The sequence below is a fragment of the Platichthys flesus genome, chromosome 14 (genome assembly GCF_949316205.1).
Source record: "Platichthys flesus chromosome 14, fPlaFle2.1, whole genome shotgun sequence".
Lineage (NCBI taxonomy): Eukaryota > Metazoa > Chordata > Actinopteri > Pleuronectiformes > Pleuronectidae > Platichthys > Platichthys flesus.
This window is the reverse complement of record NC_084958.1, coordinates 3388184-3414551: the sequence shown is the minus strand read 5'-3', so window position 1 is coordinate 3414551 and position 26368 is coordinate 3388184. Positions and strand designations below refer to the sequence as shown.

At 39.6% G+C, this 26368-nt stretch overlaps 1 protein-coding gene across 1 annotated transcript; it reads right to left on the bottom strand.

Annotated features, from left to right (window-relative positions):
• Window positions 1–641: 641 nt before the first annotated feature.
• rab2a (RAB2A, member RAS oncogene family) lies at window positions 642–25708 on the bottom strand. Its single transcript, XM_062403920.1, has 8 exons — window positions 25523–25708; window positions 17395–17466; window positions 16168–16235; window positions 13041–13123; window positions 11063–11155; window positions 10623–10734; window positions 5640–5708; window positions 642–3220 (listed from the first exon to the last, which is right to left on the bottom strand). Exons 1-8 carry the CDS (start codon window positions 25566–25568, stop codon window positions 3125–3127), a joined length of 639 nt encoding a protein of 212 aa, XP_062259904.1. The 5' UTR covers window positions 25569–25708; the 3' UTR covers window positions 642–3124.
• Window positions 25709–26368: the final 660 nt, after the last annotated feature.

Below are 26368 nucleotides of genomic sequence, written 5' to 3'. Positions count from 1 at the left end.
TGACTTGAGTGTTGTGTGAGACTCAGGTTGTTACAGGAGGACGGAGGTAGGAACATGAGTTGGTGTAGAAAAAACAAAGTATTCCACAAACCAGTATGTATCAATTGATTCATTATTGATATTACTATCATATACCTAATCACCTAAGAGATCACACTTTCCAGTGTTCCCGCTAACATGTTAGCATGATATATGGTAGCCTCCATGCAAACTCTTTACCATCGGATGATGTCCCAAAGACATGGCGCATTCCAACAAATGTAGGAATGTCATGAGGACCAATGGTAAAAAGGTCATGCACATAAAGTGAACATGCAAACCTTCCCTGCCTACATATGAGTCTCATAATGTATAATTCATTAAGCAGCCTCTCAGTCAGGCTGACCTTCATCGGGAGAACTGCTTAAGGTCGAACAGCACAGATCCAAGAGCACACAAGTCCCTCCCCTCTCGTGCAAGTCGATGTGGAGCCATTCTGATTGGCCGAATCATGGACTGGAAAGTCAGCAGCAGCAGCACAGGGCAGGACAGGCGGTAAAAAAACAACAAAACAAGACAGAAAATACCAATTCAGCTTTTTCTTTTTAGTTGTTTTTAGACACTGTATTTTTCCATTTCCACATAACCATCAAAATGACATGTTTAGAGTTTAGAATGTTTTATTATAGTTTATTGTGATAGCATTTAAATTTTTTAATGTTTTTTATGTTTTATTTTTCCAAAGAACAGACACAGCAAATAATGTTGAGGCGGAGAGGCAGGAAGAGAAGGGACTAGCAAGAGAGGAGGGCCACATAGATAAGATAGATAGATCGATCCATAGATAGGGAGATAGGATTGATAGATGCGTCAGGTTTGGCTTGATCCTCCCCTTGTAATCCCTCTGGTTCCACACAAACACACATTCGCAAACACACTACATGTTGCTTTACAAAGAATATAATCACAATAAGATTAATAACTCTCTGGATATGTCTAGGAATAAAAAAAAAAAATAAGCAAAAGAATGTGAGAAGAGCAAACGGTTAAGGAAAACCGATTCACTCACACAGGTGTGAAATCCAAAAGCTCCCTACAGTTACACAGTTAGCCTGGAGAGAGAACAGCTAGGATAAATATATCGTAATAAACGAAATATATCGTATGCAGGCTTCGTGTGTGTGTGCATGGAGGGAAGGGGATGAAAATATCTGTAATACGCAGGTTTAGAATCATCTGAAATTACGCGAGTTAGACACAAAATTTAAACTAGGCCTGCTTTTATGTCTGTAAGTGTGTATCTACATACGTGTGATGCATCGTCAACTAGCTAGTTAGTGGTAAAATGCCTATCTGCAGATAAAGGGTCAGTTTCATTGATTTTGGCAGCTGTCCAAATCTCTCAGAAGGGTGGAGTTAAGGCAGACAGCTGATCTCAGATCAGGTTATAGGGGCTTAGTGGATCCCCCTAGTTTTTATTTCATTCATGGAAGAAACTCAGGTAAAGAATAATTTGGCATTAAAAATCGGTACAGCGCTAATGCTACTACACAGTCTGAGAGAGAGAGAGAGAGAGAGAGAGAGAGAAGAAGGGGGATTAACCATTAATAAACCGAAGCAGGAATATATGATCGCATCAGTAAACTGTTACTTTGTTGATCTCAACGCAAAACACTGCAGCAGCCATCGATCAAGCTCTAAGCAGCACATGTTATACATCTGCTAATTCAACGTACAAATATAAGCCTGCTTAAATGGGAGATTCCATGACATTTTCAGTTATGGTCCATCCCCACCACATCGTTTCAGAGCCTCAGCGTAGTCATGTTAACGGCTCGATATCATCCATACTCATCGTCATTTAAAAGAAAGGGCACCTTCAACCCCCACATATGACAGAGTGGCTGCGTACCTTTAAGTTTAAATGAGAAAGGTGATAAAATGATAAAGAGCTGTTTGGAGGTCCAAACTGTCTGGCTTCACAATTAACAGCCCAAAAAAAGCTACAGAAACCTGAAGAGCCATATATACACAGAAATAAAAGTGCCTGATAAATACCGTTTACAAACAATATTTTGATTTCCAATTTATACTCTTTTATTTGTTAATTTCTTAATGGCAGCCACTGCTGTCAACATCCCTTAATGTGTCTTTAACCGTCCCACTTGTCTTTTTCAATGTTTCTGAAAAGGATCTTTTTTCACACTCAATGGTTTGGTCTTTTATTCCCTCCCCAGACAATTTAAAACACTTTTTTAAGCCACAAACAGTTTGTAGTGTTCATTAAATACAAATCATGAGCAAGTCAGCAGAAAGGACACTAAGACAAGAGAGAAACAAAATAACGTGATGAAAAATAGGGAAAGGACGCACCAAAAAAAACAAAAAACATAATTTGCTATTTTCTTTCCATGGACAAAATATACAGAGTGACTTGAATGCCAACTACATCTTACAGACTGACATACTGGAATAGCCATATCATCCCTGCACACACAGGCACAGCATGAACACTGACTCAACATGCAGAAACATGTCCTGTTGTCAACGTGCTGTGTAATTTTCTTTAAAAACATGTACAAACGTGTACACACACAGCACATGGTTTATTCCATAAAGTCAGTTGTTAAGAGTGAGTTTAATCTCTAACCATGATCCTGTCTCTATCTGGACAAAGTCAACTCACTGCTACTGAAAATATAGTTTTTTTTTTTTTATGATTCTGAGGTACTAAATTATCCCAACAACATCCTCATGAATTAAGATGCATGGATGTTTTTAAATAAAATGATTAAAACCTGTTCATCCAACCAACTGCTAACTGTGAACTGCTAAACTTCAAAATTTGGTCGGTATATCTGCAGGTGAAGCTGACTCGATCCTCATAAGATTGTTGAGTCAGGCCGATTTATGAGAATGCAGCCTCTAGACCTGTAAGTCACGAGACTCGGGTAAAGACATGGCTGAAAGACAGAGAAATAGTCACAGAGAGGGAGGGGTGGATGGATGGGAAGAATGGATCTATAGAGAGAGGTTAACAAACTGTAAGAGAGCCTGGACAGTTCTGTAGAAATGCAAGGAAGGACAAGAGAGAGCGAGAAAGAGGAGGCAGGGTTGGGTCGAAGGAGGTGTGTGTTTTGGGGATTCAGCAGCAGCCCCCTCCGGCCTGTTGACCTCCCTGGCTACCAGACAGTGTGGAGTTGGTGGTAGGGTGCTGGGGTCCAATCTTAATACCATTAGCCTGTGTGGAGACAGACACAAAGAAAAAGCAACTGGTTAAAAACCACTCATCAAAAAAAAAAGTATCCTTACTATTCAGAATAGTGTTGTACAGACAATACTGCATCGCCAAGTAAAACATTCCTCCTCTAGAACATTATACAAGAGTCACAACCGGTTACATTCCTTCTCAATCAGCCATGACAATGAAAGCAAACAAATGACGAATTTGGTTCAGCAGTGAAAATCCTAGACAGCTCATCGATGCCCACATTAGAGAACTGTAAACATCTCTGCCAAGCAACAATCGGACACTACATGGTGTCTTTACAAACAGTTTGCTTGGGTTTCAAATTCATACTGAATCCATAGATTTGTATAAATATATTTGACTTTTGTTATAGTGCGATATGATTGATTTTGGTTATTGCTCAGCTCTAAATCTCTTGTCTTCTGTCACTGTGTTCTGATTATTTCACATTATTTTTGATAAATGTAATAAATAACATTCCTTACAGACTTTATTTTAAAGTCCTAATTAATTGACTCAATAAAAGTGGAACTCAAAGCGCCTTGACTATGACAAGAGAAAATGCTATTATAATGACTGACTAAATACACATGAATGAGCGTGTCATTGCTTTCATGTGGAGAAGACCACTGCACAGTGTTCCATTAGATCACATCATAGAGGAAGCAACAGGTGCTGCTTCACTGTGCAAAGGAAACAGCAGCGGCACATGAGGGGAAAAAGACAAGCACTTATAACAGAGGAGAAACAGAGAGAGGGGGCAGGCAAGTGGGTGGTGGACTCAGTTCTTTCAACTCTCTCGCCTTCATCAGCCACTCTCTATCTCTCTGTGTACAGTGGTGGTCACTTACTCTCTCTCTGTGTTTCATCATCTCTCTGTGTGTGTGTGGAAGTGTGTGTGGAAGTAGCACAGTCAGCCTTGCCCGCTCCCTTTCCCTCTGTGTGAATTTATCTCTCTACCTCTCAATGTAACTCCCATTCCAACACTCAGCAACAGTAGTGCCTCTGGGAAACACTGTATGCCTTTAAATCACATTTATTGAGCTGGGGCCATGTGTGTGTCTGAGTATGTGTGCGAGTGTTTTCTCATAGTGCCTGCCAACATTTCTGGCGGGGCTTCCCTCTCTCTCTCTCCCAGCCAGTCAGCTGATGTGGTTTGGCCGGCCGTCTTGTTTTTACTCTACCGTACTACTTACTAAGAACAAAAACACTCACTGGCCAGCGAATTCTACTGCTGTGTCACTTGCCATTTGTACTTAATGTCTGACTGGACCAAGAGCCAAATTTACTCTGGAACAAATGCGACCACAGATAACACACACACAGGCACGTGGTTCTGTTTATAAACTTCATCGGCTGCCTTTACGCTGCCTCCATGTCTGGGTTCACATTTGTTGGATTGCATTGTCCACATGTTTTGGGTAAAATGGGCTAAAAACAGACAGTTTGAGTGAATTTACGTCACAGTTGTATGATTTTACAATCATCATACAACTGCTAACATGTGTAGGAGACGAGCTATTATTTGCTTTCTGTTTACACAAGCAAGTGCATGCCCACTGTACATGAGTGGTCACGTGATATGCGTTTTCTGGAATGTTAGTATGGACGGGGATTGAAACTTATACTGTCTAGGAAGAGTGTGTGGACAGAGATCATTTTACTTTAAAAACGTATTATGCAAATGAAAAAACATAGTGATATGGATGTAACCATAGGGAAAAGACAAAAGATATCCATGTATACCTTCCCGAAATATCATATAATTATCCAAAGTGTCTACGACTTTAGCTGGGATGGAAAAAAGGTTGTCTTGTTGCTGACCAAAGGAGGATGAGGATGAATCAATTCAGAAGTTATGCTAAAACCCAAAAATGTAACTGGACAGGTTTTCACATGTCAACTGAAATCTTGGATTTAGCATTCCAGGTGTGAAAGTATTTTGACCATTGTTAACTCTTGCTGACAGCCTGGATGTCTTGACGTTCCTGTCTGGATAGCTGTTTCACTAAGAAGACTGCCTCTCAGTAAGTTTGCTATGCAGTTTACAGACAGACTAGCTGACTTGTTTGTTTTCTTACCAAATGACTGAGATATTGAGGGATGTGTGGAATTTATGAGCTGGCAGATGGAGGGAGGGGCAGAGAGAGAGAGAGAGAGAGAATGGCTTGTGGAAAAAAGAGCAGGTGATAGGAGGGAGTTTTGCTTGGCTTGAGTCTAAAGCAGAGGAGAGGAAGGTTTTCCCCCCTCTTTTTGAGGAGAGGGGGAGCGTTGCAAACCACACACACTGCTGGAAAAACAACAGCGAGGAGAACAAAGACTGGAAGAGGGGAGAAAATGGCCTCAAAGAAAAAGAGGGAGAATGGAGAGGTTAAGGGAGAAAGAAAAAGGGGAGGGAATAGCGTCTCACCTCATTGTTGATATCAAACACCCCTTCCTGGATCTTCTCATAGATCTCCTTGGCTGTGTTGATGAAAGCCTGAGACAGAGACGGGGAGTGGGAAGGACACAGAGAGAAGAGGTTAGATTCATATTTGTAAAAGCACACATAAAATAATACATCAAAGGTTTGGTAGAAACCTATGAGGGACAAAGTGTATATTTTGTAGAAAATGGGCTGAACCATATATACAATTGTCCTGATGTGCAAAGAAGCATGAGACAAAGTCTGTAGCTGTACTCACTGGTGTGATAGTGAGCTTCCTGCTAACAAAGACAACATTTTTGATAGCACCCAAACCAGTTTAAAATAAACAACTTTTGAAGGAAAATAGCTCAACATTTTGGGGAAATGCTTGAACACTTTTATTGAAGACAGAGTGTGGTAACTGTATTCAAGTATAAAGACTGGAACACTTCCTGACCTCTGCTGTATTACTTCTGAGGTGGAAAGTAAAGTCGATTTTTCATTTATCTGTACATGATACATTTTTCTGATGACTGCTTATTCATTGCTCCCAGCATTTTATCACAAATATCCCAACTTTCTACTACATTTTCAAAACAGGCTTTTAACTCTCATTTTAATTGAAACTAATGGGAATTATTACGCATCATTGAGCGCTGCCTTCCCAACATCAAGACAGATTTAATTAGGTTCAATCAGTACTTGTTGTTAAACATAAGTATCTGCAATTCTACTTGAGTAAAGACTGTTTACTTTTACTACCTGTGGTAAACTTTACTCAGCAAATACAGCCAGACAGATACTTGATTCTTAGTGCAATAATAACATTGATATTTGGAAATGCTCAATTTAACTGATTTCAATATAATGCTGACGAGTTTAGGCTTGATCAGTCAATGTTCCCAGATGGAGAACCTTTATTATGGAAACACAGTCTTCTCATTATTTGGTTGTGTTAAAGTGGAATGTCTTGTTACTTATTGGCTGACATGTCGGGCGATGTTAATAAATGTGCAAATAGCTAAAATCTTCCAATATATACGGCAAGCACTGTATTCCAATACCCTTTTAACTTTGTGTATCATAATACACAATTTAAAATTATACTTTGATAAGTCTAAATACTGAGAAATGTTACTTTACTGGTCATAAATCAAGATCTCACTTATTGTGTAGCTACCGGTGTTGGGCGGTTTGAATAGAACCACAGCTGATATGAGGAAGATGACATTGCTTGACAGCCTTTGATCAAGTAAGAAGGGCCTTAACCTTCCTCAGTGATATCACATTTATGTCTATCGTCCACTCCCATTATTCTGCTTCATTGAAACCATATATCAAGGCAGAAAAATGTGCTCAGAATGCTGTGATGTATGTGTGTCAATATGTAGACAGAGTAGAGAATATGCCCTTTTACCAGATTAGATGATATAACTGAAGACCTTGTTAGATGACGCATCAACAGAGAATAGAGCTTTTTCTAGGCACAATAATTTATACAACAATAGAATCTGAGCTGAATATAAACATAACACACAAAATATTTTCTCTCTCTCGCTAAACCACACTCACAGACACACAGAGGATCAGAGATGTCAGAATAGAGTGGAATTACGCTCCCTGAGCAACTAGCCTGTGACATTGTTGCGTCTGTCTCCAAGGATACTCTTCTAATGTAAGTGTGTCAAGGGTCTAAAATGGTGAGCAACTGGGATAATAACTCAGATCACACACACACATGCACGCACGGACGCACGCACGCACGCACGCACGTCTGTGGAGGAACTCAGATCTAACCATTCTTACACTTAATGTTCCTTAACTGGAGTCCTTAACTGAAAATTTGACCTGAACTCCAATCTGGCACCCTGTTGTAAATAGACTCTTCCACTGTTAACTCTGTCCCATTTCCTTTCTTCTACACATCCTTTTTACTTTACAACTTCCTATTCTTCCTTTTCTGAGTTGATTGAAATATTAAATTCCGATGTATGGAGATTGTAAAGACAGGTAGAAATAATAGGAAGGGAGTAAAAACCTAAAGATGAGTAAAACATACACAGAGAAGCCTATTTTAGGAAATGGTAACAAGATAGGAGAGGAAGAGGAAGAGTCGAGAAGGGGAAAAAAATAAAGACGATTAAAGGGTTAATGAAAAAATTTGATTAGGAAATAAATAAGGTAGAAAACAGTTGTACAAAGGGGGTTACCAGATAAGAGAAATAGAAAACTGAGCAGAAACAAGCAGCTGTTGAGAAAAGACTCAAGGAAAATTAAGGTAAGAAGACAGGATGTGGAGATGAGACTGTGACAAGCTGCTTACAGGAATCTCCCTCACTCCCTCCCTCCCTCTCTCTCTGGACCATCCTATCAGCCCTTGTGTCCACCCACAGACCCTCATGACAAACCCAGCGCTCTGATTGGCTGCTCGGTGTCACTGGAGGTAGAGTGGAGGTTATGAATATGTATGAACCATAACTGGTTGATACACTGCTGGAGAAGGGCGAGATGATGGATAAGAGGGGGCAGGAGGGGGAGGAAGCAAGTGGGGGAGGGGGGGGGGGATGAATGGAAGAGGGCAGAAAGACATGGAGGAGGAAAGAGAGGAAGACACGTTGGTTCAGGGGTGGGAGGAGAAAATGGTTGGAGGATGGGAAGGGGGAGGGGAGCGAGGACGGGTGGGAGGTAAAAGGCAAATGATGGACGTCGAGGGATGGAGTGCAGAGAGACGAGGGGATGGGAGGAGAGGAGCTGTATCGGGAGGATTCAGAGGACACTAATGAGACAAATTAATCATACCACACACACACGACGTACACACACACCCCTCCCCCCTCATCTTAACCCCAGAGCTCCACTCAACAGCATTGTATGGGGGTGTGATTTTGCATGATATAGGCCAGGCAAGAGGCTAGAAAAAAGAAGGAAAAAAGCAGTGTAAACACACACACACACACACGCAAGCGCACACAAGCACGCACACAGTGGTGCCCTTGGCTAGTTAGATTCAAATATGAATCTAACCTCTGTGCTGTGTAGAATGGGATTATTTATGTGACTGGATAAGTGAGAAAGGGGTCCCTGAGGACAACACCATGCATTCGTTGCACACAACAACACCAGGGGTGTGTCTCTGTGAGAGGCGGAGCACTGTGCGCCCTGTGCTAACTGCGGGTCATGATGCTAAACGTGGAGCTGGCGAGGTTAGGCTTCAGGTTGGTGAGCTGTGATGCAACAGGTAAATGGCAAAGGCAACAGGAGGATTGGTCTCAGGGTGATGGTTACTACGAACCAGCTGGATTTGAATTATAGCATTGATTACACATCTGTTCACTATTCAACACAATGTTGTCGTTTTTTTAATTTAATTTGCAGTTTTAAATGGGCTAACTCTGCTATTGTGTGTGATGCTGATTGCACATAATTTAGTTTTGATGATGACGGAGTGCACCTCACTGGTGGTAATAAAGAAGGCAGGTCTGTAGCTATCACTGAGTCAAGGTTCCTGCAGTGAGGTAAACACCTTTCTATTACCACAAATAATGCAACTTAGTACCCATTCTATTATCACCTGGGCTATATTATCAAGTTCCAATGCTTCCCACCTCATTAAATAAAATGGGCCCAGATAAGGGGCACGAAATGGGCAGACGAGTAAGCCAATGAAAAATGATTTTGTCATTTAAGTTATTATTTTTTCCGAAAATGATGCTTTGCCATTGTGAGAGGATAATCTTGAGAACAGTAACTATCAGTACTGGTAGTGTTGGCTTGGTGCAGAACATCTGTAAAAGCCAATAAACATTTGATCACTGGTTACCAAAGATGTATTTTTAACACGCATTTATCAAAGGCAGACAACTTCTTATGTTAGGTGCAGCTGTCGACCCCAAATATAAGAGTTGGGACAAAATATCAGCGATTTGTGACATTGTGACAAAGTGAAAATGTCCAAAACTAGAAAACAAATATCTCCCTCCTGCAAAGTGGTGACACACACATAGAAGATAAAGAGAGATACTAGAGGGGTTTGTGGCGATGTGAGCTAATCATGGTGTCTCTGCTTTGTAAAGAAAAAACCATGTGATCTCAGCAGCGTATCTAATATGTTACTTCCTGCCTCTGCCTGCTGCCCTTGGCTGCTCCACCTCTTGCCTGAATAATGGGGAGGATTTGTTGCTGTTGAGAACGCGTCTGTGCAGAGAACCTCCCACTGCGTTGTGCATGTATGAAAGGCAGACTCTAGGTAAACACTGGACTCTACCTGCAGGTCATCTCTTGAAAATGGCTTTATATTGCAGCAAGCCATCAGGGCGAGATCACAATGAATTGTCTTTACTTCTGTGAGATGTGTATCGTCCATCTTCATATTATAACTGTGACGGTATGGATTTTTCTCACCATGGCAATAAAGCCACGGAGCAGCGCCGTCCCCATTCACTGGAATTAACGTTGCTACTACAGTTGCAAATCAAAGATGGATGAGAATAATTGGAACAGGTCCCAGTCTTAATGCACAGCCAACAGGAGATGATGGACATGGATCGAACTTTGCATCCATCAATGATTTGCTGAAGACAAAACACCATCAAAGCCTCCAGAGGGCCGGATGATTATAAACACTTCCTGACATTAATCATGACATTTATTATAGAGATTAAGATTTATTGTGGTCTTTGGTGAATTAATTCCATGCTTTCATTGTGCTCCAACAAATGGATTGCTCTCTCTAGATACAGATGTCAGCAGGCAGCGCTGATATCTGTGAAATAGCAGCTAATGTGTGTGAAATTCTGCTCTGGCACTTCTTACAAGAAAAGATTTATATGAGAGTTAGCATTAGTGTTGGCCAGCAAGCAGCAGAATACTTTTAAGAAAGATTTTTTAACAACATGCATCAAGATGTAGCTTTAATCAAAGCATCAAAATGATGGTGTGGATGGGTAAATCTACAGTAAGTGTGAGTGTGTGTTTGTGTGTTATTACCTCCTCTACATTAGAGGCAGTCTTGGCTGAGGTCTCCATGAATATGAGGCCGTGTTCTCTGGCAAATGCTTCACCTTCTTCTTTCTTCACCTCTCTCCTCGACTCCAGGTCACTGAAACCACACACTTGTCAGTTGCATAACAAATTCCTCCATAACTCATAAAAGGTTGATGCTAATTACTAATAGATTTATAAGTCAAGTTATAAATAGCGTGAATTTTTCAAGTTTCAAGGTGTTTGTATCAACATTACATATGTGACTATAACTATATAGAACTGTTATGTAAACTCTGCTACAGCGTGAGCTGTCATTTACCTAATTTTTGTTATCGAGGAACAGTTTTATTTACTTCGAGCACTAGCTGCACCGTTGATCGTCAAATTAAATGTCAAGCAGGGTGCAGCCTTCACTGTGCAATGATCTTACAGAAAAATCTCACCTCTTGTTGCCAATGAGCATGATGACCATATTTGAGTTGGAATGTTGGCGAGCGTCCTCTAACCAGGTCGTCAAGTGGTTGAAGGTGTCCCTTCTGTTGAGACGAGAACAGATTTTAGGTTTCAGTTTGACGGTACTAAAAATAGGACTGAAATAGAAATCGCAGATAAAGAACCTATCTTGTCACAATCTCCAACACGCACATAGATTTGACTTCCTCTTATAACACAGATCATTGTTGCGCTTGTTACTTCCTTTTTCGAAATGTACAGCCATTTAGACATGCATTTGTACAAGCAATAACAGTTTTCAAAATTGATTTTTGTACTTTTACTTTTATTCCAAATCTGTGGATGTTTCTGGTTGTGCTTGGAGCCTTATGTCTGTAGGCCACTAGGACGCCCAAAATGCTGATCTTTCCCCTTTTTGTTCTACTATAATGTATAATACAATCAACCCAATGGCAACTAATCTAGAACAATTGTATCGTACATATACACATATACAAATACACCAAAAACAAGACATCAGTTACATAAAAATACACTTTAGAGCTGGGCAGCTGGTATGAACACCCTCTGGGCTATACACTACTGATATCAGGCATTTTTGTCACAGTTGGCATACTGTGTTCACAGAAGTTCACAGATGATGACAGTTTGCACTGGCTTCTCCTTGTTCTCATCTTACTTCCCTCAAGCTTGAGAAATTATGTTCACAGTTCCTATGGTGGCCCCAAGAGATTCTAATTTCCAGCGAGCCCCACAATACTGAGAAAGAACTCAGCCATTCTGGCTCTAGTCAACTGACTGTTTACAGATTAGGTCAGCAATAAGAAACGTGAGATTCTTCTTCTGAACATAAATTGGCACAGAATTATATCATAGGGCAAATAGTCTTTTAGCACAGAAGAAGCTGGTTTTTGACCCTATGTTAATGCTGCACAAAAAAGGTCACAGGGTCATTAAAAATCACTACAAATTAACCTCTGGGGATCAAAGAGATCAATAAGAATTTTTTTGTCAATGCAGGCTGCAGTCATCAATATATTCTGCTTTAGACCATGGTGTTGAATGGCTGGAGGAGCTGACCTGCTGTTAGTGTGCTTAAAAAGGAGGCAGTAAGGTTTCTGAATCTACAAAGCTTCAACAACTAGAGTTTCATCCAGGTGGATGTTTATCAGATATCCTAGCAAAATGGCTCTAGGGATGAGGGGAGTCAGTTTGTCGGTCGGCTGGAACAACACTTTGCTCCAGATGTTAATGCACACCCACAAAAGTTATTTTTTAAATGCTAGCTGGTTGAAAAAATGGCTGGTACTATAATGGGAATTAATTATGTAATTAATCTGTAAGTACGAATAAGACTGACGAAAACATATCCCGTGCAAACGCTATGTGTCCACACCCACGTAGTCCTGGGGAGAGCTCTAATCAGAAACAGCAGGTGTGAAGATGGTTTAATAATTATTTTCTCCCTCCGGCACCAACATGATTCATTCCTATGCTTTACAATAGAATGTCTCAACAACTGTTGGAGGGACGGTAGTAAAGTTTGTATTACATGCTGATGCCCCTCAGGCTGAACGGACATCTTGTTGGTGAACGGACAATCCCATCAACCCCATTTGAACTTCAGTGTAACTTGGTATGTGTGAACATTCTAAGACACAAAACTCATAAAGCATATATGATGAATACTGTACCTATTCTTATTAATGTATTCTTTTATAACTGTTATTTTTTCTGTATGTTTTATGTGTTTTTTGTATTTATAAAGCTTTTGGTAACAATGTTTTGGGAATTGCCAGTAAGAATATGATCAAAACTTATAAGATGGAACTTTCCAACATACTGGGGATATATCTTAGTTTTTAGGCTCTGGTCAGGACACAGTCTCATCATAGCATTTAATTTCTTAATGTTCCTCAGCACAACTTAGTTACAGAGTGAGTCGGGTCCTGTCTGATTTGCCGTTACCTTGTAATGTCATAGACTAGCAGTGCTCCTGCAGCTCCTCTGTAGTAAGACCTGGTGATGGACCGGAACGACTCCTGACCAGCCTGCAGAAACACATACATATATTAATAAACAGAAATTGAAATTTGAATTGACCACGGATGACTGCAGATCCTCTGGTTTTAAGCCTTGATCCTGCTGGAGTGTAACTCCAGCTCAATAGGCCTGATTTGTTAGTCCTGTACTACACTGTCCCACCGGTTCTGCTCATCTATGAGTCCTGGACATGCAGTCTGGTCACATACATGTTCTGTACCAGTCCTGATTATTCAGCAGAGTCCAGCACCATGTTTTCAGTCAGTCACCTGGGGAGGGGACAGGACAGAGCAGCGCCTGTAACTGGATACAATGGAGTTCTCTCTCTCTTTCACAAATCCTTTCTTTCTCTCTGCCTGTGTCTACTTTCCCTGGTTACAAACAACATGGCAGATGATGTCAGCTGATGTGTTATTTACCTGTGGCATCAAAAATGACAGTCTAGCTAGCTTGTTAGGTCACCTTGCAAAATGAGTCCCTCTTCCTTTATCACTCCTTTATGTCTTGCCTCCATCATCTCTTCTTTGCATTGCTCATCTTTTCATTGTTTTCCTATAAATCCCTAGGTCTCCTCTCTTTGTATCACTCCTTTCACCATCTAGAATTCTTACCACTACCCCCCACCATGTCCATTCATCCGCCGTCTCCAACCGATGTACTGTAACAATGTTGTCTGTGTTTCATCCAAGCCAGAGCAGAAAACAAAACAGCGCTCTATCCGAGCAGCTGCAGCCCTGCACTGCTCTGACCTCAACAAAAAAGCCAGTCAGTCACAAACAGTCTGAATCATTCAGCTAGTCAGTGGAGCAGGCTGCCAGTGCGTCACCAAGGAACTCAGTCTGGTGGAGAGTGAAGCACTCAGTCACTTAGTCAGTTAAAAAGTCAGGCAGGAAGTAAGTCAGCCAATAAAGATCCTCCTCTTGTCTCTGGCAAGTGTTTATATATACATATATATACCAACCAAAACAATGCCATGCTCTAGTCACTTAAATAGGATTGATAAATGTAATCATTTACTGTACATGCTGACACAGTTTGGATGCCTTCAACCGATTTGTGTGTTCTGCATTTGCAAACAAAATCAAAAAAGTGAATTGTTGTAATGTTAGCCGGATGAGTGATTCTTGTTGCTAGACTAGAGCCATGTAAATGTCTTTGTCCAAAGAACAGGTGCCTCTAAAGTTAATGCTGAGCTCTACTTAGTCAGCCAGAGGACCAGCCTGTGAAACAAACACCAAGTTAAATGGAACAGTCAGTCTTTCAGGGGGCAGTCAACCAGCCCCTAATGCTATTAGTGAATAAATGATAAATAAGGGTGAAACAGAGGGATCGCTGGGTCTGTCTGCCATCTGGCCTACATGCTTGAGTGTAGAACACACAGACACACACACACACACACACACACACATGCTTAGTCATACAGAATGTTTGACCTACACACAATAACCCAGTGGGTTTTTTCCAGCTCTTCAGTAGTAGTGGTGTACAATGAGTCCTGTCAGTGAGTGAGTGAGTGCTACTGGTTATTATTTTAACAATCTAAGATTCAATATCAGTACTGTGAATGTGATTATCCAGCTGCTATGATAGAAACCCTGCAGTAGCCAGAGTTTTGACAAGCATGACCGACATCACTCAGACCGCAGTGTCTCTCACAGCATTTTTAGTAGAGCGGTGGCTCCACCTGCTGATCATATGGTAAATTGCATGCACAGAACACCTTGGAAAGAGACAATTTCCCTGGGACCAAACCCAAGGGCTAAATGATTGCATCCCTTTTCACTATGTATGATTGATATATTTGGAAATCTCACAGGGTCACAGGAGGATAAATAACTTTTTTATGAGGTTTTATGAACATATGGAATGCTGAAGTGCAATATTTATTTTACATGGCAATCTGAACTTTCTTGATGTGAGTAGTTAAAGATTATCACACCAGCCAAAAACAATATATTGTATTTGCTAATTTGACTGCAGCTGCAGCAAATACATATATAAATAAAAACAAACAAAAATTAGCTGTGTGAGTATTAAACTCTTGACCATATTCAATGTGTAGTGTATCCACCAAATTGAAAATGTTATAGGCACTTTAGATGTTTAATTCATATCTATGATTTTGCAGCAGGACAACAACCCAAACACGCAACAGAACTATTATCAGCGGAATTTTTGGGTTGTTTTTGTGTTTGCTAAATTAAATCAATTGATGGTATTATTAGTGACAGCATGCTTAATTTGATTTTTGTGCCTATAACCTTTGCAAAGTACAGTAAATGGTGATACAGTATGTACGTCGTTATACTATTTTGGTTTGCTGCGCCAATACAATGTGTTCTGAAAGAAACATAAATCAGATTTCAGACAGTTTTGGTACTAATAAGACTGTGGCAGCATGCCAATATTTCTTCAGTCCTGACCAAATTATCACTTATATATTGATATTTTGAGTGTGTAAAAACAAATTTGGTACACATTTGGTTCTTATAAAGGTATTTAACTTTGTTGGAACCTTTTTATAGTTGTCATAAAGTAGAGCTGTACATATAATCTTAAACACTTGCAGTCTTCGTAACTGATCTTTTTATCGTCTTAACTAACTTTTTTCTTGTAATTAACACTTATTATACTACATTTATTCTGATATTTTCTTATCCCTCATTTAGGTTCCTTGTATATTGTACATGTCTGTGTACGTTTTTATGTACAAGCTGTAAATAAATAAAGTTATAAAGTTATAAACTGACTGAAGTGGAAGTTTAGAAACATGCACGTTCTCATGCAAAGCCTGAATGGCTTACAGAGAGGGCAGGTTAAGAGCCAGATAAAAGAACTGGACCTTTCACCACGGTCCACCAGACCGGCAGCCCATAGGGACATGTCTTGTTACACCTCTATATGTACACACCGACTTGTTTTGTTTTTCCTAAAAAAGGATGAGGCGTTCCTGCCTTTTTTTCCCACCATGTCCCTGCTTTTGATTTTCATTGAAAAAAGAAGCATTGGCAGCTAAAGAACTTTTTTTTAATATAATATAAACAATAGTTACCGTATCCCAGATCTGCAGTTTGATCTGTTTGCCATCTATAGTGATCATCCTTGCTCCAAACTCCACACCTAGAAACAAAGACACACAAAAAAAGAGTGGCAGTGAGAGAGTGGTATTCCAACAGCTGGAATAATAAATAAACTATTAATTATCTAACAGTTATGTCATATTTTTCCCCACTGAGATGACATCAATTGTTGTTTGTAGCAGGGAGAAAGTGGAAACTAAATCAGAGGAACTGGTTTGCATGTTGACCCATAAATCTTTCACTTGGTCAGCAGCTTGAGGGTAGCAACATATCATTACAGTACAGGACTACTTAATTTACACCAAACAGAAAGGAAGCAATTTTGTAGCAGCCATTTTGCATATAGCACAGAAACAATGAGGTAGAAATAATGCTACATTTTATGAAATTACTGAACAGATTAAAAAAAAATATATATATATATATATATATATATATATATTATGACAACTATAAAAAGGTTCCAACAAAGTTAAATACCTTATAAGAACCAAATGTGTACCAAATTTGTTTTTACACACTCAAAATATCAATATATAAGTGATAATTTGGTCAGGACTGAAGAAATATTGGCATGCTGCCACAGTCTTATTAGTACCAAAACTGTCTGAAATCTGATTTATGTTTCTTTCAGAACACATTGTATTGGCGCAGCAAACCAAAATAATATAACGACGTACATACTGTATCACCATTTACTGTACTTTGCAAAGGTTATAGGCACAAAAATCAAATTAAGCATGCTGTCACTAATAATACCATCAATTGATTTAATTTAGCAAACACAAAAACAACCCAAAAATTCCGCTGATAATAGTTCTGTTGCGTGTTTGGGTTGTTGTCCTGCTGCAAAATCATAGATATGAATTAAACATCTAAAGTGCCTATAACATTTTCAATTTGGTGGATACACTACACGTTGAATATGGTCAAGAGTTTAATACTCACACAGCTAACTTTTGTTTGTTTTTATTTATATATGTATTTGCTGCAGCTGCAGTCAAATTAGCAAATACAATATATTGTTTTTGGCTGGTGTGATAATCTTTAACTACTCACATCAAGAAAGTTCAGATTGCCATGTAAAATAAATATTAACATTATATATATATAATGTTAACTGCCCTCGAACTAGAAACCTCTGTTTCAATTTATATAAAATTTATATAAAAATGTTTTGTATGGATTTGCGCTCTTACCAATAGTCAGGTCGTGAACTGGCTGAAACCTCTTGTCTGTGAACTGTAGTAATAGACATGACTTCCCAACACCTACAAAACAAAACAATAACATTTAATTAGTGTATAATACAGTGTCTTATTGCTACACACAACAGCATGAAAACCACTCCAGATTCATTATCAGAGTTGTCACATGTGCTGGAATTAAAACTAAACAGGTACCAACATCATAAGGAAATTAATTCAATTCTAGGTGAGAAACAGCAGGAGATTCCCCACTGGATTCACTGAGAGCGAGTGGGGGCGTCAATAATACTTCAAACACCCGACAGATGCTAAACTGAAAAAAACATACGAAAAGAAAACATATCTCACAGTCGAAAGGCTATGCCACACACGTAGGAGACACAGACGAAGATGTCAAGAGAGTTTGTGGTTTTAAGCGCCGACACCAGTGTCTGTGCGTTTTAAAGAAAATCACGTGATCTCCACAGCGGAATAAATACGTAGCTTCCTGCCTCTGTAACCAGCTGCTCCACCTCTTGCCTGAATAATGCAGAGGATTTGTTGCTGTTGTTAATGTCTGTGCAAAGAATGTCCTGCTGTGTTTGAAAAAGGCTTTAGTGGGAATTTACAAATACACAATAACAATGATTGCCTTGTCAATATAATTCATTGAAGTTTAATATGGAAATGTTGGAGCCATTATCAAGTTCAAACGACCCTAGTGGGGAGCTTCCACACTACTTTTGCCAACCTAGTGCGAGTAAGCCAAATTAACTTGAGCTAGCTAGCAGCAAGCAAACTGACCAGCTGGCTTCTTTGTATTTGTGAGGCCACTGTTGGCTTTCCAAAGGGTACTGATGAATCTGCTCACCATTAACATCACTTTAAAGTATGATTTCCTTTGTGAATGCTGCACAGAGACACAGAGCCACCAGCTCTCAGATGGATTGAGATACAGCCATGTTGTGTTAGGATACATTTCTTTAACTTTCGATGTTTGGCTTATATTGGTTTCACTACTTGATTACAAATGCAGCTGGATTACAATTTAGATGATGATGATTCCTGCAAATTCCACTATGAATTCAAAACTAATTTCAATCACATTAGGCAATTATGTGGAAATGCAAACTGCAACCATTTTATTTTTCAGCATGTGTAATGTGATTACCAGAAGTAACAAAGCAATGAGCTTTATCTTATCACAGAGGATAGGTCAATACATTAAAACATATTTAAATGAGAGTTATTGGGCAGTGTTCCCCCTTAAAAAGTCCCACAGAGGTGATAGAGAAAGGCACTTTCCTTGAGAAAAAGCCATTTCCTGGCTACAAAAGAAGTGGGGGATAAAACTTAAACGACAACATGAGTTACACAAAACTTGATTTTACATTTTCTTGCTTGACCTTTTCCAAAGTGAGAATCTGCTTTGTTTCTCTGTTGTGAACTGACAATAATCCATCCATGCATAAACATATCATTATAGAATTATTATTGAATATTTAGTTTTTGACTGTGTCAAACACACAGTTCTTGGTCCTAGTAATTGAAAATGACTACTTAATTTGTTAAATTCCACCAGTTGAAGCTAAAGTGCATTGATTTACCAGTCATAAATTCAACCTTTGAGAAAGTCAGATTTAGTTTAATGTACTTTACTGAGATTGCACAAGAAAAACAACTCCACTGTTTGAGAATATGAAGGACAGGAGAGTAAGGAAGCAAAGAGGATGCTAATGAGACGGCCAGAGATTCAACATAGTGACAGAGAGGGACATGGTCTTCCTCCTCCATAGTTTCCAAGGGTAACCACCGCCAGGCAGTGGCGTTGCAAGGCAGGAATTGTGTGATGATGATAATAAGAGATGGATGGGGGGATGATAAGGAGTGAAGCTATAAAGACGTATTTTTTTCACCTCCATCCCCACTTGTGAGTGTTGTCAATAGCCAGTACCTGCTTAGAATACATTTTACACCCAACAACGGCAAACACAGGGGAAACATTATGTTTTGCCTCCATTTGCTACATTTTTACCTAGGAGCAAAATTAGACACCACAATTAACAGACCATTCCAGTGTTACTTCCAATTTCTGAAAATCTGTTATATTCTTATACACAGCTTCACCTTAACTTACAGGTATCAAGGATAACTGAAACATGTAGGCTGATGCAGAATTTGCAGCTCCTACAATCATTTTTCTTTTTCAGGTAGCCTATTAAGAGATGAACATTCCCACTTCCAGAGCCCAATGTTACATCTTGAAAACAACAATCTAAAAAAATATATACATAAAGCATAAAAGACAAAGGAACTATCATTGTTGATTTTTCTTTAAAAAAAAGAGTCAGTGATCAAAATGATGTTATTTTGTCCATTCAAGGTCCAATCTTTGCGATCTTGAATGTAACATAGTTTACCCAACATTTGTCGAGATACTCTGGACTTGGGCCACTTAAAACACAGTAGTCAGAGGCAAAGCATTTGTTTCCAGTGTTGTTGCCAAAGGAAATGAGAGACACAAGAAGAGAAAGATTATTTCATGTACTTTTTAGTCAAAGATTTTAAGTTGATACATCAATGATAACAATTATACAGACACTGTGCCCAGATACTGAATTGATCTGTATGTGAGAAAGCAATTGTCCGAGTCAATTGATACAGACATTCTCTTGAGCGTCCCAGTCCCCAAGTAAAAACTCCTGATAATGCCAGAGTGAGAATAGAGAACGTATTTAGCATCGTGTAAATGGCTGTTTTACCTACTTTACTTTAATCAGCTAAATAGGTTGTGCTGCAGATGTGTATGAAGCCGATAAGGCCGAGGAGATGATGCACTGCTCACTTACAGCACTAACTTGAAGCTTAGCAAGGTCTGCAAATTGCAATGCAATCCCCAATGAGAAATCTAACAGGGACTCTGTCCAGATTAACTGTCCTCCCACAATAACTACAGCTGAGATGTGTTAAAGCAAGGCAACTGTGGCTTTGAACTCCAGCTGCCCAATAACAATCTGTTAACGGTCCCTGTGTCTAACAGAAGGGAACTCAAAAAAATATATCTCTGTGGGACTCAGTGTATCAGAGGTCTAAAACACTGGTGGTGTTATAATCATAGTGTCATCTTGAGTCCTGTTGGGGGCATTTGTAGCATTTCAACTCCTCCTTCACTCTGACATGGCAACCCTCAAACAGAAATTCATTAAACATGAAGACTAATGAAGATATCTTAATCTTAATATTACCTGGTCTAAGAACCAGTTTGTTGAGGTCTGTAAGTCTAAAGGGCCACACATACCACTCAAGAGGATCAGTTAACATTCCTACAGTGTAGTAAGTTCAACAAACCACACAAAGTGCTCACAGAGCAGATTAAGACAGTGGGAAAAACATACCAACACTTTCCGTATGATAAGGAGTAATACTCTGGTGAATCAAATCTACTGAAACGATGACTTCAATCTTGCCAAGCTGGCCTTACTTGACACATTTGAAAAGTGTGTTCAGTTAGAGACAGAACCCTTAGACAGGCTTTAAAGCAAAATGTACACGTAGAATATCAAACAATTTAACTGAGAAAAGGTTTGATAAGAGAAATGTAAAAAAATGTAAAAAAAAAAAAAATAAACTGAGATGTGAAAATCTGCGACTACTCATATCATCATATATAATATATCTTTATAAACATATATACATACGTGTGTGTGTGTAAATCAGACAAAATAATACAGAAGATATGGGTAATTGGAAAGAGTGTTGTCAATTAGTTGAATTCACCAACATCTTCAGTAAAAAAATTTACGAACTTCAGTCCCTTTATAATAACTGCTTCTCCCACTGAGGTTTAGGCATAGAGACTATGTTTTCCTCTAGAGTCAGTTCAACTTTCGGCAAATCAGATCTGTGGTGGACAGGCTGGCTTGAGGCCAGTGGAATAAGGGGATATTCAATCCCCACTAATTATCTAGTAGTTATTTCCTGAATAAATTAAAATGTCTTTTTTGACTTTTTATTTATTGATGGGATTCAGTAGACCAGTGAATCTCAATTAGGTGTAGATGTGGGGTATCTTTGCAGTTGCTCGGGTGTACAAGCAGAACATTTTGAAAAAAACAAACCACATGTTCAATGTGCATTTAATTAAGGTACAACAAAAATCAACTCCTACAGCCAATTATTCAAGTTTATAGCACACAAACTTGCAAGTCTAAGGCCAGATGACAAGGAAAAATCAGCTTCCCATACATTATAGGCTGAGTACATTGCTCCCAGAGATGCCTGCAGTCTTAAACAATTCAATTAAAAATATATAGTCCAGACCAAAATGGTCCAGACCACTGACAGGAAATTCACCAACTAGACTTAATCTGTGCGCAATTTATACTTCAAGACCACCAAGATGTCCCCCTCTGTGATACTTTTTAACAAGTGCTTTAGGTTTATTAAAATCTTGTTCTGGTTGTGCCTCGGAGAATAAGCTGATTTTTAATGTATCTGAGGCTGAAGTGTATTTCTTTGTCTCAATAACAATGATTGGCAGCGACTCTCAATTGTCCAACTTACAAAAACTAAATAGCTCAAATTCAAGTAATACATAATCACTTAGCATGTTCAGACAATAGTTTGTCATTTTGTGTAGTTCCCATCACACTGATGTATGTTCAATTGTTCATCTTTCCAAAAAGATGTTATAAAAATGAGGTGAAACATTATTGACAGCTTAGACTGACTCTTGATTGGCCCGAGTGTAAGTATCGACAGGAATTTGCTACTGAGGCTTCCATCCCTCAGATCCAGAATATTTTTGCTTCCTTTTTGGATAGTGGGCATTGTACCTGTTTATATTCTATATCAACATGAAAAAGCCCTCTATTTCACCTTTAGACAGTAGGGGATAAAGTCTAGAAGATAATTTGTGTAGACCACCAAGGTGTCAGTCAATATTTGAAACTAGTCTAGTGGTCATTTAAATTGAAGATTTACCGTATCTTGCTTCAGTAGATCATGACTCAAGAGGACGCCACTGTCACCAAGTCTTTATTTTGTCATAAAGGGAATCACCATCAAAAATTCTCTAAAAAAAAACAATTTACTATTTGCAGAAAATCAAGCTGAAACAACTAAGTGTAAACTGCAGATATAAAAAGATCCCAAAACTATCATGTATAAAATGTATTATTACCTCTAGAGTTTAGTCAATTATATTTCAAAATGATTTGTTGGTTACAGCCTCAAAGATTACAAAGAGATTTAGCACCATGTTAGACAATATTTCATGGACTAAATTTAAGGAATTAGTTCTGTGTTTAAAAGAACCTGACTGACTGCTTGTGCAGGTTTAAATTACCATTAGCAAACAATTAGGCTGAAAAGATTATCATGAGAATCAAAACAGCATGATGCATAGTCCCATTTTAACACAGAATAATAATATTTAAGAACTATGCCCATATGTGCACTCTATGACCAGTTTCCTGCCTTATTTGTATGTGTGCTACATGTGTTATTTTCACTGATCTCTTTGTTGAAAGAAATCTTATCATCCAGCAATCAGAAGCAAACATCCTCCAACAAAACTGACTCCCTCAGATATTTGCAGGCCAGCAACTTTGGCTCTAATCATGTTAAAAGCTGCAGCATTCGCAGGACTTAATTTTTAACAAATAAAATATCCTAGTGGATACAAAGATTACAAAATAGATTTTCAATTTGTCTGCACGTACACTTTTTGTTTCTCATCTAAAAGAAGTGATCTGTATTGTGACTGCAAAGATTCAGTGACAGCTGCAAAAGAAGCGCTTCTTTCCATTTGTTTGGTATACTTTTTAGATTTACTTTTCAATTTTATTTCAATGAATCTTTTGGTCCAATACGATTCAAGTCCAGACAAAACAAAGCCCCACATCTGTATGTCCTTGCATTTGTGATACATATGTCATATCTGTTTAAGGAGTTATTGTGTTGCTGGCGGAAGTGCAAAAGTACAAAATAACAGGGTTAATATGTTTATCTGGCAAAATGTGACGACATTCAGGAGCACCTGTGACACTTCTCTTCACATACTGAACAGAGTCACTGCTTTAAAATACAATAATCTATGGCTCAGCGTACATGCACATATTCTGTTTATGGTACCTATCCTTGTTTTGATTGTATATTCAGGATATAATGTTTAGATGATTGAGAAATTTAGTTAGTCATATCCCTGTAAAAAATACAAGTAGCCTGGTTATTTAACGGTGTGCTGTTTATGGAGGCACCTGATGTTTAATGTTGCATTGGTTACAACAAGTACTGGCAATTTAATTAAAATAAGACTGTCAGAAGTCTTTGCTCTATTAAAAGTCAATATCACGCTAGGTATTTGGCTTATCCACCTCATTGCCAACAATGGGAGAGCGACAGCAAATATTGAACATGTCCTCCACTTAGGCCGGCGTCCTGTTATCATTGCCACCACACAGAACCAGGGCGCAGTGGATTAAGATACACAGATGCGACTGGTAGGATCGGGTCATTGTGATGGGCATTCAATGACACAGAATATCGAGAACATTCCATAAGAGTAGGACATTGGTGTATTGGCGGTGTGTCACAGATGAACCAATTTAATGAAAACGACTGAAGCCACCCCTGCACAGGTACTCAGCGATGGTCAGAAACCGTGGAGAGATGTTTAAATGCAAGTATCCAAGTTAATTACAAATGAATCCAGCTAGTAAAATTGGGTTTCTCAGAACTGGGATAAGGGCTTATCCAGGATGCTTAAATCGGCATGACTTTGACATGCGATAATACACAAAATTGGAGACTGGTGTGCATGTACACACAATCATTGGCAGTTAATAACATTGAAAAACTGAAACTTGATAACAGTGATCATTTCTACAATAAACGCTCAGGCTATACTTGGCAAAATACACAAAACCTCAATGAACAGCCAACTCCACTGTGTGTTTGTGGGCCGCAGCGCTCTTCTGTACGCTACTGGATATAAACGGCAACAGCAGTCAAAACTCTTTCGCAATATCACTGAAGTAAACATGTAACCCACCTGATCCCCTAAAATAAATCAACATACATTCATGTTGTCATCCGTTGCCTACCATGTTCATCAACTTCTGCCACAATATTTTGTCGTGTCTAATTATTCTGTGCTCAAAATGTACAAAAACAAACTGCATGTAAATGATCACGAGTAGTATTTAAACTATTATCTTTTCAATCAGAAGCAGCAGGTTGGGTGCTGAGTGCATAGTTGAGTGTGTGGTTTGGCTCCTTGTGTTAAATCATCCTGACACATTTCTCCCTCCACCTCAAGATGACTGCTGTGAATCCTGTCTGTTGTCTCTCAAACCAGTGCTACATCACTGGCCACAGCAGCATTCCAAATGCACCTGCTGCCACCCTGCACGATATCGCAGCAGGCCCCTCATCAGGACAGCTAGCTAGAAATATACACACTTGACAACATGTACTACTGCTCCGCCGGTTAACACATATTGGCCTAAACCAGGGACAGTGGTTTTGAGATAATTACGTGATAGAGAAGTCAACGCGGTCCAATTCGTTCACTAGGAATAACTCCCCCACGCCATTACCAGGAATATTTAGAGGCTTTAGCTTGACGTTCTGGCCTTTCCAGGTGGGCAGCTTGGCTCGAATCAACATTGTTTTTGACAATGCAGCCACAATAAAAGACAGATTGAAGTATAGATTGTCAAAATTCAACGCAGCGCCAACCCGCAGCCTTGACAGCTGTTTCCTACATATTCGGTGAAACCGCAAAATGCTAGCTAGGCAGTTAGCTGGGCTTGCTAGCCGTGGCTAACACCCCCTCCCCTCGGCGCAAACGGACTAAAGGCCCAACGTTTATCTGCAAGTGTCAACAACAGCTAACGCCAAAGTACAATAGGGACTGCGTGTGTCGTGGCGCCTGTGTGCAATTTCCTGTCACTGTCACGGTACTTTGGATCCTAAACAACCGGGTTAACGGTGAAGAATTGGGAGCTGTCATCCCTCTCCTCGGCCTTTACCACGTCATTGGACCGACCAACACTGCGGAAATGCTCCGCTGGCTAACTGCTAACACCTAGCAGGATGCTGGCCGCCAGGGTGGCGGGCGCTCGCTTCAGCCTACCCGTGTCTCCGATGATGATGTATTTGAAGAGGTACGCGTACGCCATGGCCCCTGCTTGGTACAGTCAGCTGTCTCGACCGTTACGCTCTCGTTGAACCGACTGTGAACCGTGTGGAGGAGGCAGCTGGGTTCTCTCGGTCCGTGTGAGGAAGGAACAATAAACAGCCGAAGCCTCCGCGCTACGTCACAAGGTCCGCCCTCGCCACGCTACAGTATGAGGCTTTCAGGGTACCCTCGGACATTTTCAAGTTGTTAAATACGCTGCTTGTTTTTCTAACCTACCATACAAGTTTGTACAACACCTTTCACACGTAGACTAAAGGCACAATATAGAATTTGATAGTTAAACCGTTTTTTGAACTGATAGCTACATTTAGCGACAAGTATTGTCATAAAATCATTGGGAAACTGTCTGAATTCGCTCGGGCGGCCCCTCGAGGCTGAATTGTTTCCCACACCCCACAAGACATCTGTGAGCAATATCCGAGCAAAGACCGAGAGCAGAGGGTATATCTATGGTGTCAGAGGCTGCTGCTGGGAGGTCGGGTCACGTGTTCCTATAGAGACTCCCATAATCAACCTCCACGTTTTCCTACACAGCAAACACCCTAAGACACAGAGGGATAGAGTGGCCGGCTCAGGATAAGATAAGATAATCCTTCATTACTCCCTCATGGGGAAATTTGCAATATATCAGCATCAAGAGTCAAAAGATGGCATCAGGAAGTAATAAGTAACATGCAATACTTAAGTAAAGGATAATACTACTTAAGTGTAAGGAATAAACAAAAATAGAGAAATACGAATGGAATAAAAACGAAGAAATACAGTGTAAAAAGCAATAAA

Bases quoted from the DNA above. Each gene is read 5' to 3' on its own strand.
- rab2a (XM_062403920.1), bottom strand. From the start codon at position 25,568: ATGGCGTACGCGTACCTCTTCAAATACATCATCATCGGAGACACGG. The intron at 16,236-17,394 runs GTAAGAGCGCAA...CTTTGTTTCTAG, and splicing joins AGTTCACGACCTGACTATTG to GTGTGGAGTTTGGAGCAAGG. The intron at 3,221-5,639 runs GTGAGACGCTAT...GTCTCCACACAG, and splicing joins TGTTTGATATCAACAATGAG to GCTAATGGTATTAAGATTGG.